Source organism: Oncorhynchus gorbuscha, linkage group LG13, assembly GCF_021184085.1.
Source record: "Oncorhynchus gorbuscha isolate QuinsamMale2020 ecotype Even-year linkage group LG13, OgorEven_v1.0, whole genome shotgun sequence".
Taxonomy (NCBI): Eukaryota; Metazoa; Chordata; class Actinopteri; order Salmoniformes; family Salmonidae; genus Oncorhynchus; species Oncorhynchus gorbuscha.
In genome coordinates this window covers 69,087,050-69,099,951 of record NC_060185.1, presented here as the reverse complement: position 1 = coordinate 69,099,951, position 12,902 = coordinate 69,087,050, and the positions used below count along the sequence as shown (strand labels likewise).

Below are 12,902 nucleotides of genomic sequence, written 5' to 3'. Positions count from 1 at the left end.
CCCCCCTACTCACAAGGCATGCAATACGCTCGACCTCATCTTTACTAGATGCTGTTCTTCCACTAACCTCATTGCAACTCCCCTCCAAGTCTCCGACCACTACCCTGTATCCTTTTCCCTCTCGCTCTCATCCAACACCTCCCACACTGCCCCTACTCGGATGGTATCGCGCCGTCCCAACCTTCGCTCTCTCTCCCCCGCTACTCTCTCCTCTTCCATCCTATCATCTCTTCCCTCTGCTCAAACCTTCTCCAACCTATCTCCTGATTCTGCCTCCTCAACCCTCCTCTCCTCCCTCTCTGCATCCTTTGACTCTCTATGTCCCCTATCCTCCAGGCCGGCTCGGTCCTCCCTCCCGCTCCGTGGCTCGATGACTCATTGCGAGCTCACAGAACAGGGCTCCGGGCAGCCGAGCGGAAATGGAGGAAAACTCGCCTCCCTGCGGACCTGGCATCCTTTCACTCCCTCCTCTCTACATTTTCCTCCTCTGTCTCTGCTGCTAAAGGCACTTTCTACCACTCTAAATTCCAAGCATCTGCCTCTAACCCTAGGAAGCTCTTTGCCACCTTCTCCTCCCTCCTGAATCCTCCTCCCCCCCTCTCCTCCCTCTCTGCAGATGACTTCGTCAACCATTTTGAAAAGAAGGTCGACGACATCCGATCCTCGTTTGCTAAGTCAAACGACACCGCTGGTTCTGCTCACACTGCCCTACCCTGTGCTCTGACCTCTTTCTCCCCTCTCTCTCCAGATGAAATCTCGCGTCTTGTGACGGCCGGCCGCCCAACAACCTGCCCGCTTGACCCTATCCCCTCCTCTCTTCTCCAGATCATTTCCGGAGACCTTCTCCCTTACCTCACCTCGCTCATCAACTCATCCCTGACCGCTGGCTACGTCCCTTCCGTCTTCAAGAGAGCGAGAGTTGCACCCCTTCTGAAACAACCTACACTCGATCCCTCCGATGTCAACAATTACAGACCAGTATCCCTTCTTTCTTTTCTCTCCAAAACTCTTGAAAGTGCCGTCCTTGGCCAGCTCTCCCGCTATCTCTCTCTGAATGACCTTCTTGATCCAAATCAGTCAGGTTTCAAGACTAGTCATTCAACTGAGACTGCTCTCCTCTGTATCACGGAGGCGCTCTGCACTGCTAAAGCTAACTCTCTCTCCTCTGCTCTCATCCTTCTAGATCTATCGGCTGCCTTCGATACTGTGAACCATCAGATCCTCCTCTCCACCCTCTCCGAGTTGGGCATCTCCGGCGCGGCCCACGCTTGGATTGCGTCCTACCTGACAGGCCGCTCCTACCAGGTGGCGTGGCGAGAATCTGTCTCCTCACCACGCGCTCTCACCACTGGTGTCCCCCATGGCTCTGTTCTAGGCCCTCTCCTATTCTCGCTATACACCAAGTCACTTGGCTCTGTCATAACCTCACATGGTCTCTCCTATCATTGTTATGCAGACGACACACAATTAATCTTCTCCTTTCCCCCTTCTGATGACCAGGTGGCGAATCGCATCTCTGCATGTCTGGCAGACATATCAGTGTGGATGACGGATCACCACCTCAAGCTGAACCTCGGCAAGACGGAGCTGCTCTTCCTCCCGGGGAAGGACTGCCCGTTCCATGATCTCACCATCACGGTTGACAACTCCATTGTGTCCTCCTCCCAGAGCGCTAAGAACCTTGGCGTGATCCTGAGCAACACCCTGTCGTTCTCAACCAACATCAAGGCGGTGGCCCGTTCCTGTAGGTTCATGCTCTACAACATCCGCAGAGTACGACCCTGCCTCACACAGGAAGTGGCGCAGGTCCTAATCCAGGCACTTGTCATCTCCCGTCTGGATTACTGCAACTCGCTGTTGGCTGGGCTCCCTGCCTGTGCCATTAAACCCCTTCAACTCATCCAGAACGCCGCAGCCCGTCTGGTGTTCAACCTTCCCAAGTTCTCTCACGTCACCCCGCTCCTCCGCTCTCTCCACTGGCTTCCAGTTGAAGCTCGCATCCGCTACAAGACCATGGTGCTTGCCTACGGAGCTGTGAGGGGAACGGCACCTCAGTACCTCAAGGCTCTGATCAGGCCCTACACCCAAACAAGGGCACTGCGTTCATCCACCTCTGGCCTGCTCGCCTCCCTACCACTGAGGAAGTACGGTTCCCGCTCAGCCCAGTCAAAACTGTTCGCTGCTCTGGCCCCCCAATGGTGGAACAAACTCCCTCACGACGCCAGGACAGCGGAGTCAATCACCACCTTCCGGAGACACCTGAAACCCCACCTCTTTAAGGAATACCTAGGATAGGATAAGTAGTCCCTCTCACCCCCCCCCCCTTTAAGATTTAGATGCACTATTGTAAAGTGACTGTTCCACTGGATGTCATAAGGTGAATGCACCAATTTGTAAGTTGCTCTGGATAAGAGCGTCTGCTAAATGACTTAAATGTAATGTAATGTCATTTTAAACTCTATAAAATCTATTACGTCGATAAGCAGTCTTCTTATTAACTTTACCTCATCATATCATCATTCTAAACAGTCGTAACCTTTTGGATCTGCAAAAACCCCAGCCTTACTCATGATTCAGTACTACACAAATGTATTTAATTATTTATTTACTAGCTAACTAAATAATAACACAGAATAAACATACACACTTAAAACATGATAAAAAGTTCTCTAGCGGACTGACACAACATGGTGTTTTTTACACAACAACATGGAAAGGGAGAGAGAGGAAAATACACTTTTCTTCTATACATTCTGAAACTATTCTCACAGTAATCATATACTTGCACACAAACCGCCCCCCGTTTGGAATAATAAATCATGAATGTATTTATGCGTGAATTTCTTTGTCCATTGTGAAGTCCTGAACAGAACTACGGAGTTCACTCTGTTCCACTCGGTCCTGAAGCTGCTTATTTGAAGATAGGCTAGCCAGACGTGCCGATGGCTCCAGTGGGGTGATGAGACTAGTGTACAATGGTGATTTAACAAGAATAGTAGGATGATTTGAAGAGTTCACTTTTCTAGATATTTGACCCAGGACAGCTAATCAGCTGTACCAGTGATTGTCTGAGAGGGGAGTTTGTTTACCCCCAGGTGTTGGTGTTCAGGAGTCGGAACACTTTGGACATGAGCTGCAGCTTCCCGTCTTTCTGGTCTAGTCTGGGAGGTGAGTTTATTTCTTCACCTCATGTTGAGGTTCAAAGTTCCAACCATTTCAAACGTGTAGCTACACTCCACACTTTTCTGTTCTCATGTTAATCTCTTTACCAAGCCTTTTATGCACTCTGGCCAAAGGGGACGGTTCCGTAAGTCTGACACACTCTCTGGCCTCAATTGGGGCGTGCCTACTTACTATGCACAGCTTATAGGAGATAGATTCTCTTATACATTCTAATATCACATTAATATCTTAACAACAATATGTTCATCATTTTTATATTTCATACACAACATTAAGAATGGAGACTTCATACCTGTGGTGTAAATACCTTTCAAGGTACAGTATTTCTTTCATAAGCTTTTTAATGACATCATAAAATAAAAACCAATATGACATTAGTTTTCTACAGATCATCTCTGACCATTCCCCACGGTCTTATGTTACAAATATTGTTCCAGTATTCACTTTTTGAACGTGTTAGAGTTTTGGCGGGGAGAAGTCTGTCAACAAAGAACATTCCTTGGGTTAAATACTGGAGGGGGAGAGAAAGTGCCTTTCTCCTGTAATTTATGACAGAGTGTGAACTGTCAACCCTCTGGGGGTGAGAGAGGGCCTGGTTATTGTCATTCATTGCCAAGCTGATCTGATGCATTTAGATCCTCACAGGACAGTCATGACAACAGTGTGTCTGTTGTTGACTCCTACAGGGAGGACTGTGTGTCTGTTGTTGACTCCTATAGGGAGGACTGTGTGTCTATTGTCGACTCCTTAGGGAGGACTGCGTGTCCATTGTTGACTCCTTAGGGAGGACTGTGTGTCTATTGTTGACTCCTATAGGGAGGACTGTGTGTCTATTGTTGACTCCTTAGGGAGGACTGTGTCCATTGTTGACTCCTATAGGGAGGACTGTGTGTCTACTGTTGACTCCTTAGGGAGGACTGTGTCCATTGTTGACTCCTATAGGGAGGACTGTGTCCATTGTTGACTCCTATAGGGAAGAGGTGTAGGGAGGACTAGAGAAGAGGGCAAGGGGGAGATATACAGAGGAGAGAGAGAGGGGGGAAGGGAAATGGAGAAAAGGGAGAGGAGAGATGGAGAAAAGAGAGAGAGAGGGATATAATAAAAGAAGGGGAGAGAGAAAGGAGGAGAGGGAGAGAGAGAGAGGAGAACAATAGTAGAGGATCTGTCAGGGGAGGGGGACTACCAGTATGAGGTCCCTTCCAGAGACTGAGCCATCAGGGTGAGTTGTAGTCATCAGAGTAGGACAGTGTCTGGTTGTGACAGACCACCATTCCGGAATTAGGGAAATCCCTGTCCCTGCCTATCATATGGGAGCACAAATGTCCCACAGTCATATGAACTGATTATATTACACTTTCACCAACTGAATTTCAATGGGAAATGCCTCCTACATAATGGCATGGCCGATGAGCACTTGAAGGTAAAGAAACAGGATTTAAACCTACAAACAGGCCAATAGTGTGACAAAGGAATGAGTAGAGAAGCGTGGGATTCTCCCCAGAATGGAGTCTGGGGAGAAAAGAGTTATCTGAAGCTAGGAGAGGTGTGAGAGTTAGGGGTTTAGGAGTGTGGCAAGAGACAGGAAGGTAGATATTGCCAGGGTAGGTTGGTGGGGAATGTGTTGATGAGGCTGAGGAGAGAGTTGGCGCTGGTGTTGAAATACTACTTTAGGTGGTGTGTGGATAAGTAGTAATTAAACTGTCATTGCCACACGTCGGGGAGAAAAGTCATCGTTTCCATCCTGTGTCATCCATGCCAGTGTTTGGAGAGAGGAGGACAAAGTGCTATGGATATTCTGTTTTTTTTGCTTGCTTGTTTGTTTGCCTGCTGTTGGAGGCTGCTCATCTCAGGAGCCTGGTCTCAGTCTCTCTTGGCACAGCCCTCAGTGAGCTCTAAGTAGCTCTGATTAGATTTATGCTGTTTCCACTCTCCCTTGGCCCTCCACCTCCCTCCACACCACACACACACACACACACACACACACACACACACACACACACACACACACACACACACACACACACACACACACACACACACACACACACACACACACACACACACACACACACACACACACACACACACACACACACACACACACACACACACACACACACACACACAGCGTTTACAAGCAGGCCTACTGGTCTGAGGGGTGGGGTGAGCGGGGCCAAGGGGGGCGTGTATGGGGTGATGGATGTTCATTTGATTAGGTCATCAGCAGAGATGTGGCCCTGTTATGGCATACCCACTTTAACGGGCAAGGTGGAACTGAGATATCCTGCTGTTAAGGTAACTGGATATCTATACTGTTATCCTGTGAATGTATGTGTTATGTTGGCAAGTGTGGAGTTAGGGTTGGAGTTGATGAGAGGAGAGTGGGTAGCTGTGACTCCCTCTCCTCCTCTCTCTATTTACCGCCCCCTTTCTCTAGGAGACCCCCCCCCCCCGCCTTCCTCCTCTTCCTTTTACTCCATCCCCCAAACCCTCCATCCCTCCCCCCTCTTCCCTTCTGTCAACTTTACAGAAGTATCCCTGGGTAGTTAGCATTGTTCTCAGAGTATAGCGCATTGGGAGGGGGGGGGATTTGAACCGTTAATTAAGTTCACACAGAGTTAATTGCATAATCTCCCTCTGTAATTATTACGGAGCCCATGGTTACCAGCTGGGGCCGCCACACGAGGCTGAGGTAGTTGTGTTTATTCTCAGGTAATGAAATGAAACACCTTACATGGTTTCAGCATTGACCTATTTCCTTATTTCCCTATCCAGCATACTGCATACTTACACAGTCAGAGCCGTGCATGGACCTGAGCTTCGTGTTATAGAGATGTTCACTACACTCACAATTGGCTTGACTCAAGTGGGCCTGCTCTTTCTGTGTAAAATGATATATTGCATATGTATGTGTCACTGTATGCCTATGCTCAGTGCTAAGGGCCACATTCACTTTTGGGATATACTACAATACAGACCTTGTCCAGAGTAAGGGTTGACCTTCAACCAGAGTGGGGGTTGACCTTTCAACCAGACTGGGACCAGAACACAGTGAGTCAACTTTTCAACAAGGACTCTAAATGGCCCCGTTTTGGGCCCTTGAATATCCACCTCAGTGAAGCGCCCATAAACGTTTAACCTGCTCATTTTTCTTAGATAACCATTCATTTATCAGACATCTCTGTTATGGGTTGAAGATTATTCCACACCCAAAGCCCTGCCCCATGATGCACACCTCTCCCCAAACAGCATCTCTCTTCAGGCTAGAGGGATGGGACTGCTACATGTGGTGCACCCGGGTCTAATGTGATTAATGCTGATAACTATGATATCAGGCATCATGGCGCCAGCATGGTTATTCTGCATGCGCGAACAATCTCTCTCTACTTAGATCTTTAAGGGCACGAGGTGTTTTTCTCTGCCATGATCATGTGTTATGGTGATGACTGCTTGTGAAGCCCGAAAAGTCAAGTTTATTATTTTATTTTTCACATTAAAAGCGTTTTTTGTTTTGTTTTTGTTTTTGAGTTGAGACCCATGGGGTTTTACTTAAAAACAAAATGCGTTTTTCGAAGGATTAATCCCCATTCAATTAAAATAAGTAAATGCAGTCTATTAGAATAGCCGATCGCCTCGGGGATCTCTACTGTAATTGCTTCCTATTTGTTGTCACAAATAGCAACTGTGTAGGCTAGATCAAAACTGAGCGATAGAGACCGGAACCTTCCGCCGCCCGACGGAGAGCGCACCAGACTGGCATGCGCAAAGTGAGGACGACCGCTCTAATATTTTATCTACAGTAGGCAATGGCTGGACAGTCTACCATCAACGGGATTACCTTATCCCCCGTAACTCGCCATCCATCTTCATAGCCGCAAAAATGTTGGAAAAATAACATTTTAATACTCAAGTGTAATTATGGACTCCGTTTCTGCACCCCCGGTTTGCCGTGCTCTTGCAGTTCCATGACTGGCGGGGATTGGACACGGTAGCCCCACTCAGACGTGCTGTGACAGAAACAAGTCTCCTCATCTGGGAAGACTCAACAACCCTCGCCTAGTAGCGAGATTTGAAGCCTCCCCCTTTATCAAACTAACGGGATCGTCGGATACCAATGACTTAAAATGACACCTTAAGTTACCCTCTTATTACGCGCTGGTGTGTGCTGTCTCTGGTATTATTTTTCCTTTTCACAGTGGGAGCGAAAGAGCGGGGAAACAGGAAACTCGTCCATCTCCAAGTTTTTCGGATCTCAGGGGCGCAGTGGAGGGAGCGAGCGGCGATGGCAGCCCGGATGACAGCAGCGTTCGCTCTTCTGGTTCTCACGGTGGCAAGTGAGTAATCCTATACTTAGACAGGCCCATATAGCAATCGCCTACCATGGCTTCTCGATATTGTAATTTGACCGCGACACACCCTGCATGTCCATGATGCTTACAGTTGGAGAGTGAATCATACTTTCTTGTGAATTTCAAGACCTAGAGAAGAGGCACTTGTCATCTCCCGTCTGGATTACTGCAACTCGCTGTTGGCTGGGCTCCCTGCCTGTGCCATTAAACCCCTTCAACTCATCCAGAACGCCGCAGCCCGTCTGGTGTTCAACCTTCCCAAGTTCTCTCACGTCACCCCGCTCCTCCGCTCTCTCCACTGGCTTCCAGTTGAAGCTCGCATCCGCTACAAGACCATGGTGCAGCTAGGAATAATGGAATAGGACTCCGGTTCTATTCCGGTTCTAAATATTCTCATTCATGTCTGGATATAGGCTATGCGTAACGGGGATTATGTGTATAATTGTTTCTATGATATTGTTGGAAGTGATTGTGATGGTTTAATTGTTTCCCTGGTTTGATAACATGATATATTTTCAACGGGACATTATAGTCCAGTGGGGAAAGTCGTTTTCCGTGCGTCAGATTGTGTTAAGCACGTGATTTTTAACATGGCTCGATTAACTAACGTGCATTATTTTACACAACTAATACGCGCTGGCTGTTATGCACTACGCATAAATGTGCCATATACACACACAGGCTTAGAGAGAAGTCTCCGAATTTCACACAGGAGACCTACAGTAGGCCTAGCCACCTTTATTAGGCTAATGTTTGAAGCTTTTGGCCGAATTGATTAAATTATAAAACGTACTCACTTCACGTATCTTTGAAATCTTGTGACATTATATACATTTTATGACAGCATTTTAACCGACAGGGAATTTCCATTTAGTGTCTAATTAAATTCTCACAATGCCAATGAATCATGCTTGATTAGGCTATTATGATTTCATTATGGCTAATTGTGCTTAATGGTTTGGTTTGCGCAAAGCCCACTGCTGCTGATGATTAGGAAGGACATCAAGTTGCCATTCCATCCAGGATTTGGAACAATAGCCTCAGTTGAATTTGACACAAACCCAAAGAGGAATGTTTTTATTTTATTTTGAGTTATCCCTACAACATAGATATGTTGTGCATCATATGTGTCACCTTTTTAGTTTATTTATTGTCCCTAGGCCTACTTTATCAAGCCCTTTCATTCTGCATTTGTCAGTCACGAGCTGGTCAGCTACTGTATAGCAACCTAGCGGTGTCAAAAGCCCTGGTCTGCCCTTGACTGACGCTATCCATGGGACTGAATTAGGGCTCCCTTGACCGACACTATCCATGATGCTGAATTATGGCCCCCTTGACTGATGCTGTCCATGCTGCTGAATTAGAGCCCCTTGACTGACGCTGTCCATGGTGCTGAATTAGGGACCATTGACCTACACTGTTCATGGTGCCGAATTAGGGCCTCTTGACCAACGCTTTCCATGGTGCTGAATTAGGATACATTTCAGTATAGTCACGCTTTTCAGCTCAGCCTACTGGATTGTGGATGGTACCAACATGGTTTAAATTAATCTAGGATTAGAGCTACTCTAGGTTTTGTAAATCTAGGTTTGTAATTAATCAGAGATGTGCAGCACCAATTAATTTTAAATCTGGATCAGTAAACTGTGATTAGTAACATGTTACACCCATTTATGAGGTATTTCATAAATTGAAATGAAGTAGCTAGCCTACTTGACAAATGAGGCCACAAAGTTTCTGTTCCTTGATAAAATAATAACAACGTAACGTTAGAACTACTTCAACTCCATCTGAAAGGTTCTCATGTGTTGCCTGATTTGAAATAAAATCCGTTATTTGCCAGTACTAGACAGAAAACTAATTTGCTAGCTAACGTAGCTAGGTAGTTTATAAACCAAGATAGATAGCATACAAGATAGATAGCATACAATATTTCAACATTTCTGTTTATGAAAAATAATATTCTCAGAGCTGATGGAGAAATTTAGTAACGTACTGGAGGACAAAAAGAAAGACAACACGACTGTCAAAAAAGAAGGAAGACACTTGGTCCACTTTTTGCGACAAATGTAATAGATCAACACAGATTAAAGAGAAGAGGGACCCAAATCGGATGGGGAAGACTTCAAAGCGAAAGCCAAAAAGGATGCGGCAGAGGAGAGGCGGGGGCTATTTCAGACGAGAGCCTCTGTCCAAGGGAATGCATCCTATCACCCAGAAGATATGCCATATAATTCTCTAGCAGTTTGCTCCTCTTCATAACCCATATGATGACGACGGACAATTTGACCCACCAATATTCAGTAAGCACAAATAATTGGTAAATATCAATGCCTATAATGTGTTAATGCTAACGTTACTTCACTACAATCAGGCCATTATCAGGCCAGTTACAGCATGTTGCATAATAATTATTAGCTGAGGAACTCGTTTTGGTCTCTCCACAGTAGGTATGCTGCCATTTTATCAGTTAAACCACCTCAAGTGGCAGTTTAGAATTAATCTCCAATCTAAGTTTATATTCATTGAGCAAAAGGATGAACTTTAATCTGTGTTCAACGTGAAAACTAAACTTAGATTAGTGGAAGAATTTCATTTAACTAGGATTTATTTAAAACTAGGTTTAAAATTTGGTGCAACAAGATTAATAGATAAACCTTGATTTAACCCAGTTTCAGAGTTCATCCATGTTGGTGCAACCCACCCTGGGTCTTTTAAAATATACTATTTCAAATCAAATTTGATTTTATTAGTGTGTTTGGACCATGATAGTTTGTTGGTGATGTGGACACCAAGGAACTTGAAACTCTCAACCTGCTCCACTACAGCCCTGTCGATGAGAATGGGGGCATGTTTGTCTTTTTCCTGGGCACAGAGACTATAGTGGTCTGCTTGAAACATGTTGGTATTACAGACTCAGTCAGGGACAGGTTGAAAATGTAAGTGAAGACAATTGCCAGTTGGTCAGAGTATGTTCATAGTACACGTCCTGGCAATCCATCTGGGCCTTGTGAAAGTTGACCTGTTTAAAGGTCTTACTCACGTCAACTACGAAGAGCGTGATCACACAGTCGTCCGGAACATCTGATGCTCTCATGCATGTTTCAGTGTTACTTGCCTCGAAGAGGGCATAGAAGTAATTTAGCTCATCTGGTAGGCTCATGTCACTGGGCAGCTCATGGCTGTGCTTCCCTTTGTAGTCTGTAATAGTTTGCAAGCCCTGCCACATCCGACAAACGTCGGAGCCGGTGTAGTGCGATTCAGTCTAGGTCCTGTATTGATGCTTTACCTGTTTGATGGTTCGCCAGAGGGCATAGCGGGATTTCTTTTAAGCTTCCGGGTTAGAGTCCTGCTCCTTGAAAGTGGCAGCTCTACCCTTTAGCTCAGTGCAGATGTTGCCTGTAATCCATGGCTTCTGGTTGGGAAATGTATGTACGGTCACTGTGAGGATGACATCATCAATGGGCTTATTGATGAAGCCAGTGACTGATGTGGTGTACTCCTCATTGTTCTATCCTGCCGAAAAATCTTAAAACCCACCAGCTGTGTTATTCATGTGGTCGTTCAGGCATGACTCAGTGAAACATAAGATATTACAGTTTTTAATGTCCCGTTGGTAGGATAATACGTGATCGTAGTTCATCTATTTTTATTTTCCATTGATTGTACGTTGGCTAATAGGACCAATGGTAAAGGGAGATTATCCGCTCGCCATCGGCTCCTTACAAGGCACCAAGACCTTCTTCCCTGATATCTCTGTCTCTTTCTCATGCGAATGACAGGGTTGAGGGCCTTGTCAGACATCTGAAGTAAATCCTTCAGTCCGACACGTTAAAGAAAAATATTTTCACCAGTGTGGGGTGAGTAGTTGCTGTCCTGATTATCTAGAAGCTCTTTTTGGTCATAAGACACTGTGACAGAAACATTATGCACAATATAAGTTACGAATAACGCAAAAAAAACACACACAATAGCACAATTGGTTAGGGGATCGTAAAACGGCAGCCATCTCCTCCGGCACCAGATGGTCACACCAAAAGCATATGTCTCCCAAGACTAGATACTTGGATTCTCAGGTAGGCCTAAAGAGTGGTCATCATGTCAGGTCAGGTGAGGTTGCATTGAAAAGTTGGTTTGTAACTCTTACATTTTCTTTGATAAAATGACATAAATATAAACTTTCATGACACATGGTGTCATTTTAAGGTGGGCTGGTAACACATGGTTGATATGAAGATGTAAAATGTCTAACTTCCAGTGCAGTAGGCTGCTTAATGTGTTTTTCTAACGTGGCTAATCTTCCTCCTGCGGACGTGTAGTGAGCACCTGTAGACTAGGCACTCTGCCTGTCCTCTGAGAGCTGTCTAGGAAGACAACATAGAATGACTGTGTCACTGTCACCTCTCGTCTCACTCTGTCTGGAAACAGCTAAATCTGACAACTGCCTCACTGGAGTTTAGCTTAATGTTCTCACTGTCTGGCACTCTATCTCAGTCTTTTCTTCTGTCTAGATCTCTTGCTTTTTACCTGGCTGCTCAATGCTGTGGCTGCTCAATGTTGGGCTGCTCAATGCTGGGGCTGCTCAATGCTGGGGCTGCTCAATGTTGGGTTGCTCAATGTTGGGCTGCTTAATGCTGGGGCTGCTCAATGTTGGGCTGCTCAATGCTGGGGCTGCTCAATGTTGGGCTGCTCAATGTTTGGCTGCTCAATGTTGGGCTGCTCAATGTTTGTCTTAGTCCATAATTGTCTTAGTCCACCTCCTTAGCGTCCCTTGAGTGGTGACCCTCGCCGCTAACCTTGGCCTAGGAAACCTAACAACGGGCCCCACTGGACTGCGGGGCAGCTCCGGACTGAGGTAGCTCAGGACTGAGGGGTAGCTCGGGACTGAGGGGAAGCTCGGGACTGAGGGGAAGCTCGGGACTGAGGGGAAGCTCAGGACTGAGGGGAAGCTCGGGACTGAGAGGAAGCTCAGGCAGGTTGAGGGATCTAGCAGATCCTGGCTGGCTGGTGGTTCCGGCAGATCCTGGCTGACTGGCAGATCCTGGCTGACTGGCGGATCCTGGCTGAATGGCGGATCCTGGCTGACTGGCGGATCCTGGCTGACTGGCGGATCTGGCGGATCCTGGCTGACTGGCGACACTGGCGGCTCCTGGCTGACTGGCGACACTGGCGGCTCCTGGCTGACTGGCTACGCTGGGCAGACTGGCGGCACTGGCGGCGCTGGGCAGACTGGCGGCGCTGGGCAGACTGGCGGCACTGGCGGCGCTGGGCAGACTGGCGGCACTGGCGGTGCTGGGCAGACTGGCGGCACTGGCGGCGCTGGGCAGACTGGCGGCGCTGGGCAGACTGGCGGCACTGGCGGCGCTGGGC

General features: G+C 46.9%; 1 protein-coding gene across 1 annotated transcript in view; it reads left to right on the top strand.

The window, feature by feature from the left end:
* The first annotated feature begins 6,667 nt into the window (after positions 1 to 6,667).
* LOC123994081 (neuronal acetylcholine receptor subunit beta-2-like) overlaps positions 6,668 to 12,902 on the top strand; it is a 38,459-nt gene continuing 32,224 nt past the window's right edge. The window contains exon 1 of the mRNA XM_046296577.1: positions 6,668 to 7,517. Coding sequence (XP_046152533.1) covers positions 7,466 to 7,517 — 52 coding nt within the window. The 5' untranslated portion in view covers positions 6,668 to 7,465. The remainder of the gene's footprint in view (positions 7,518 to 12,902) is intronic.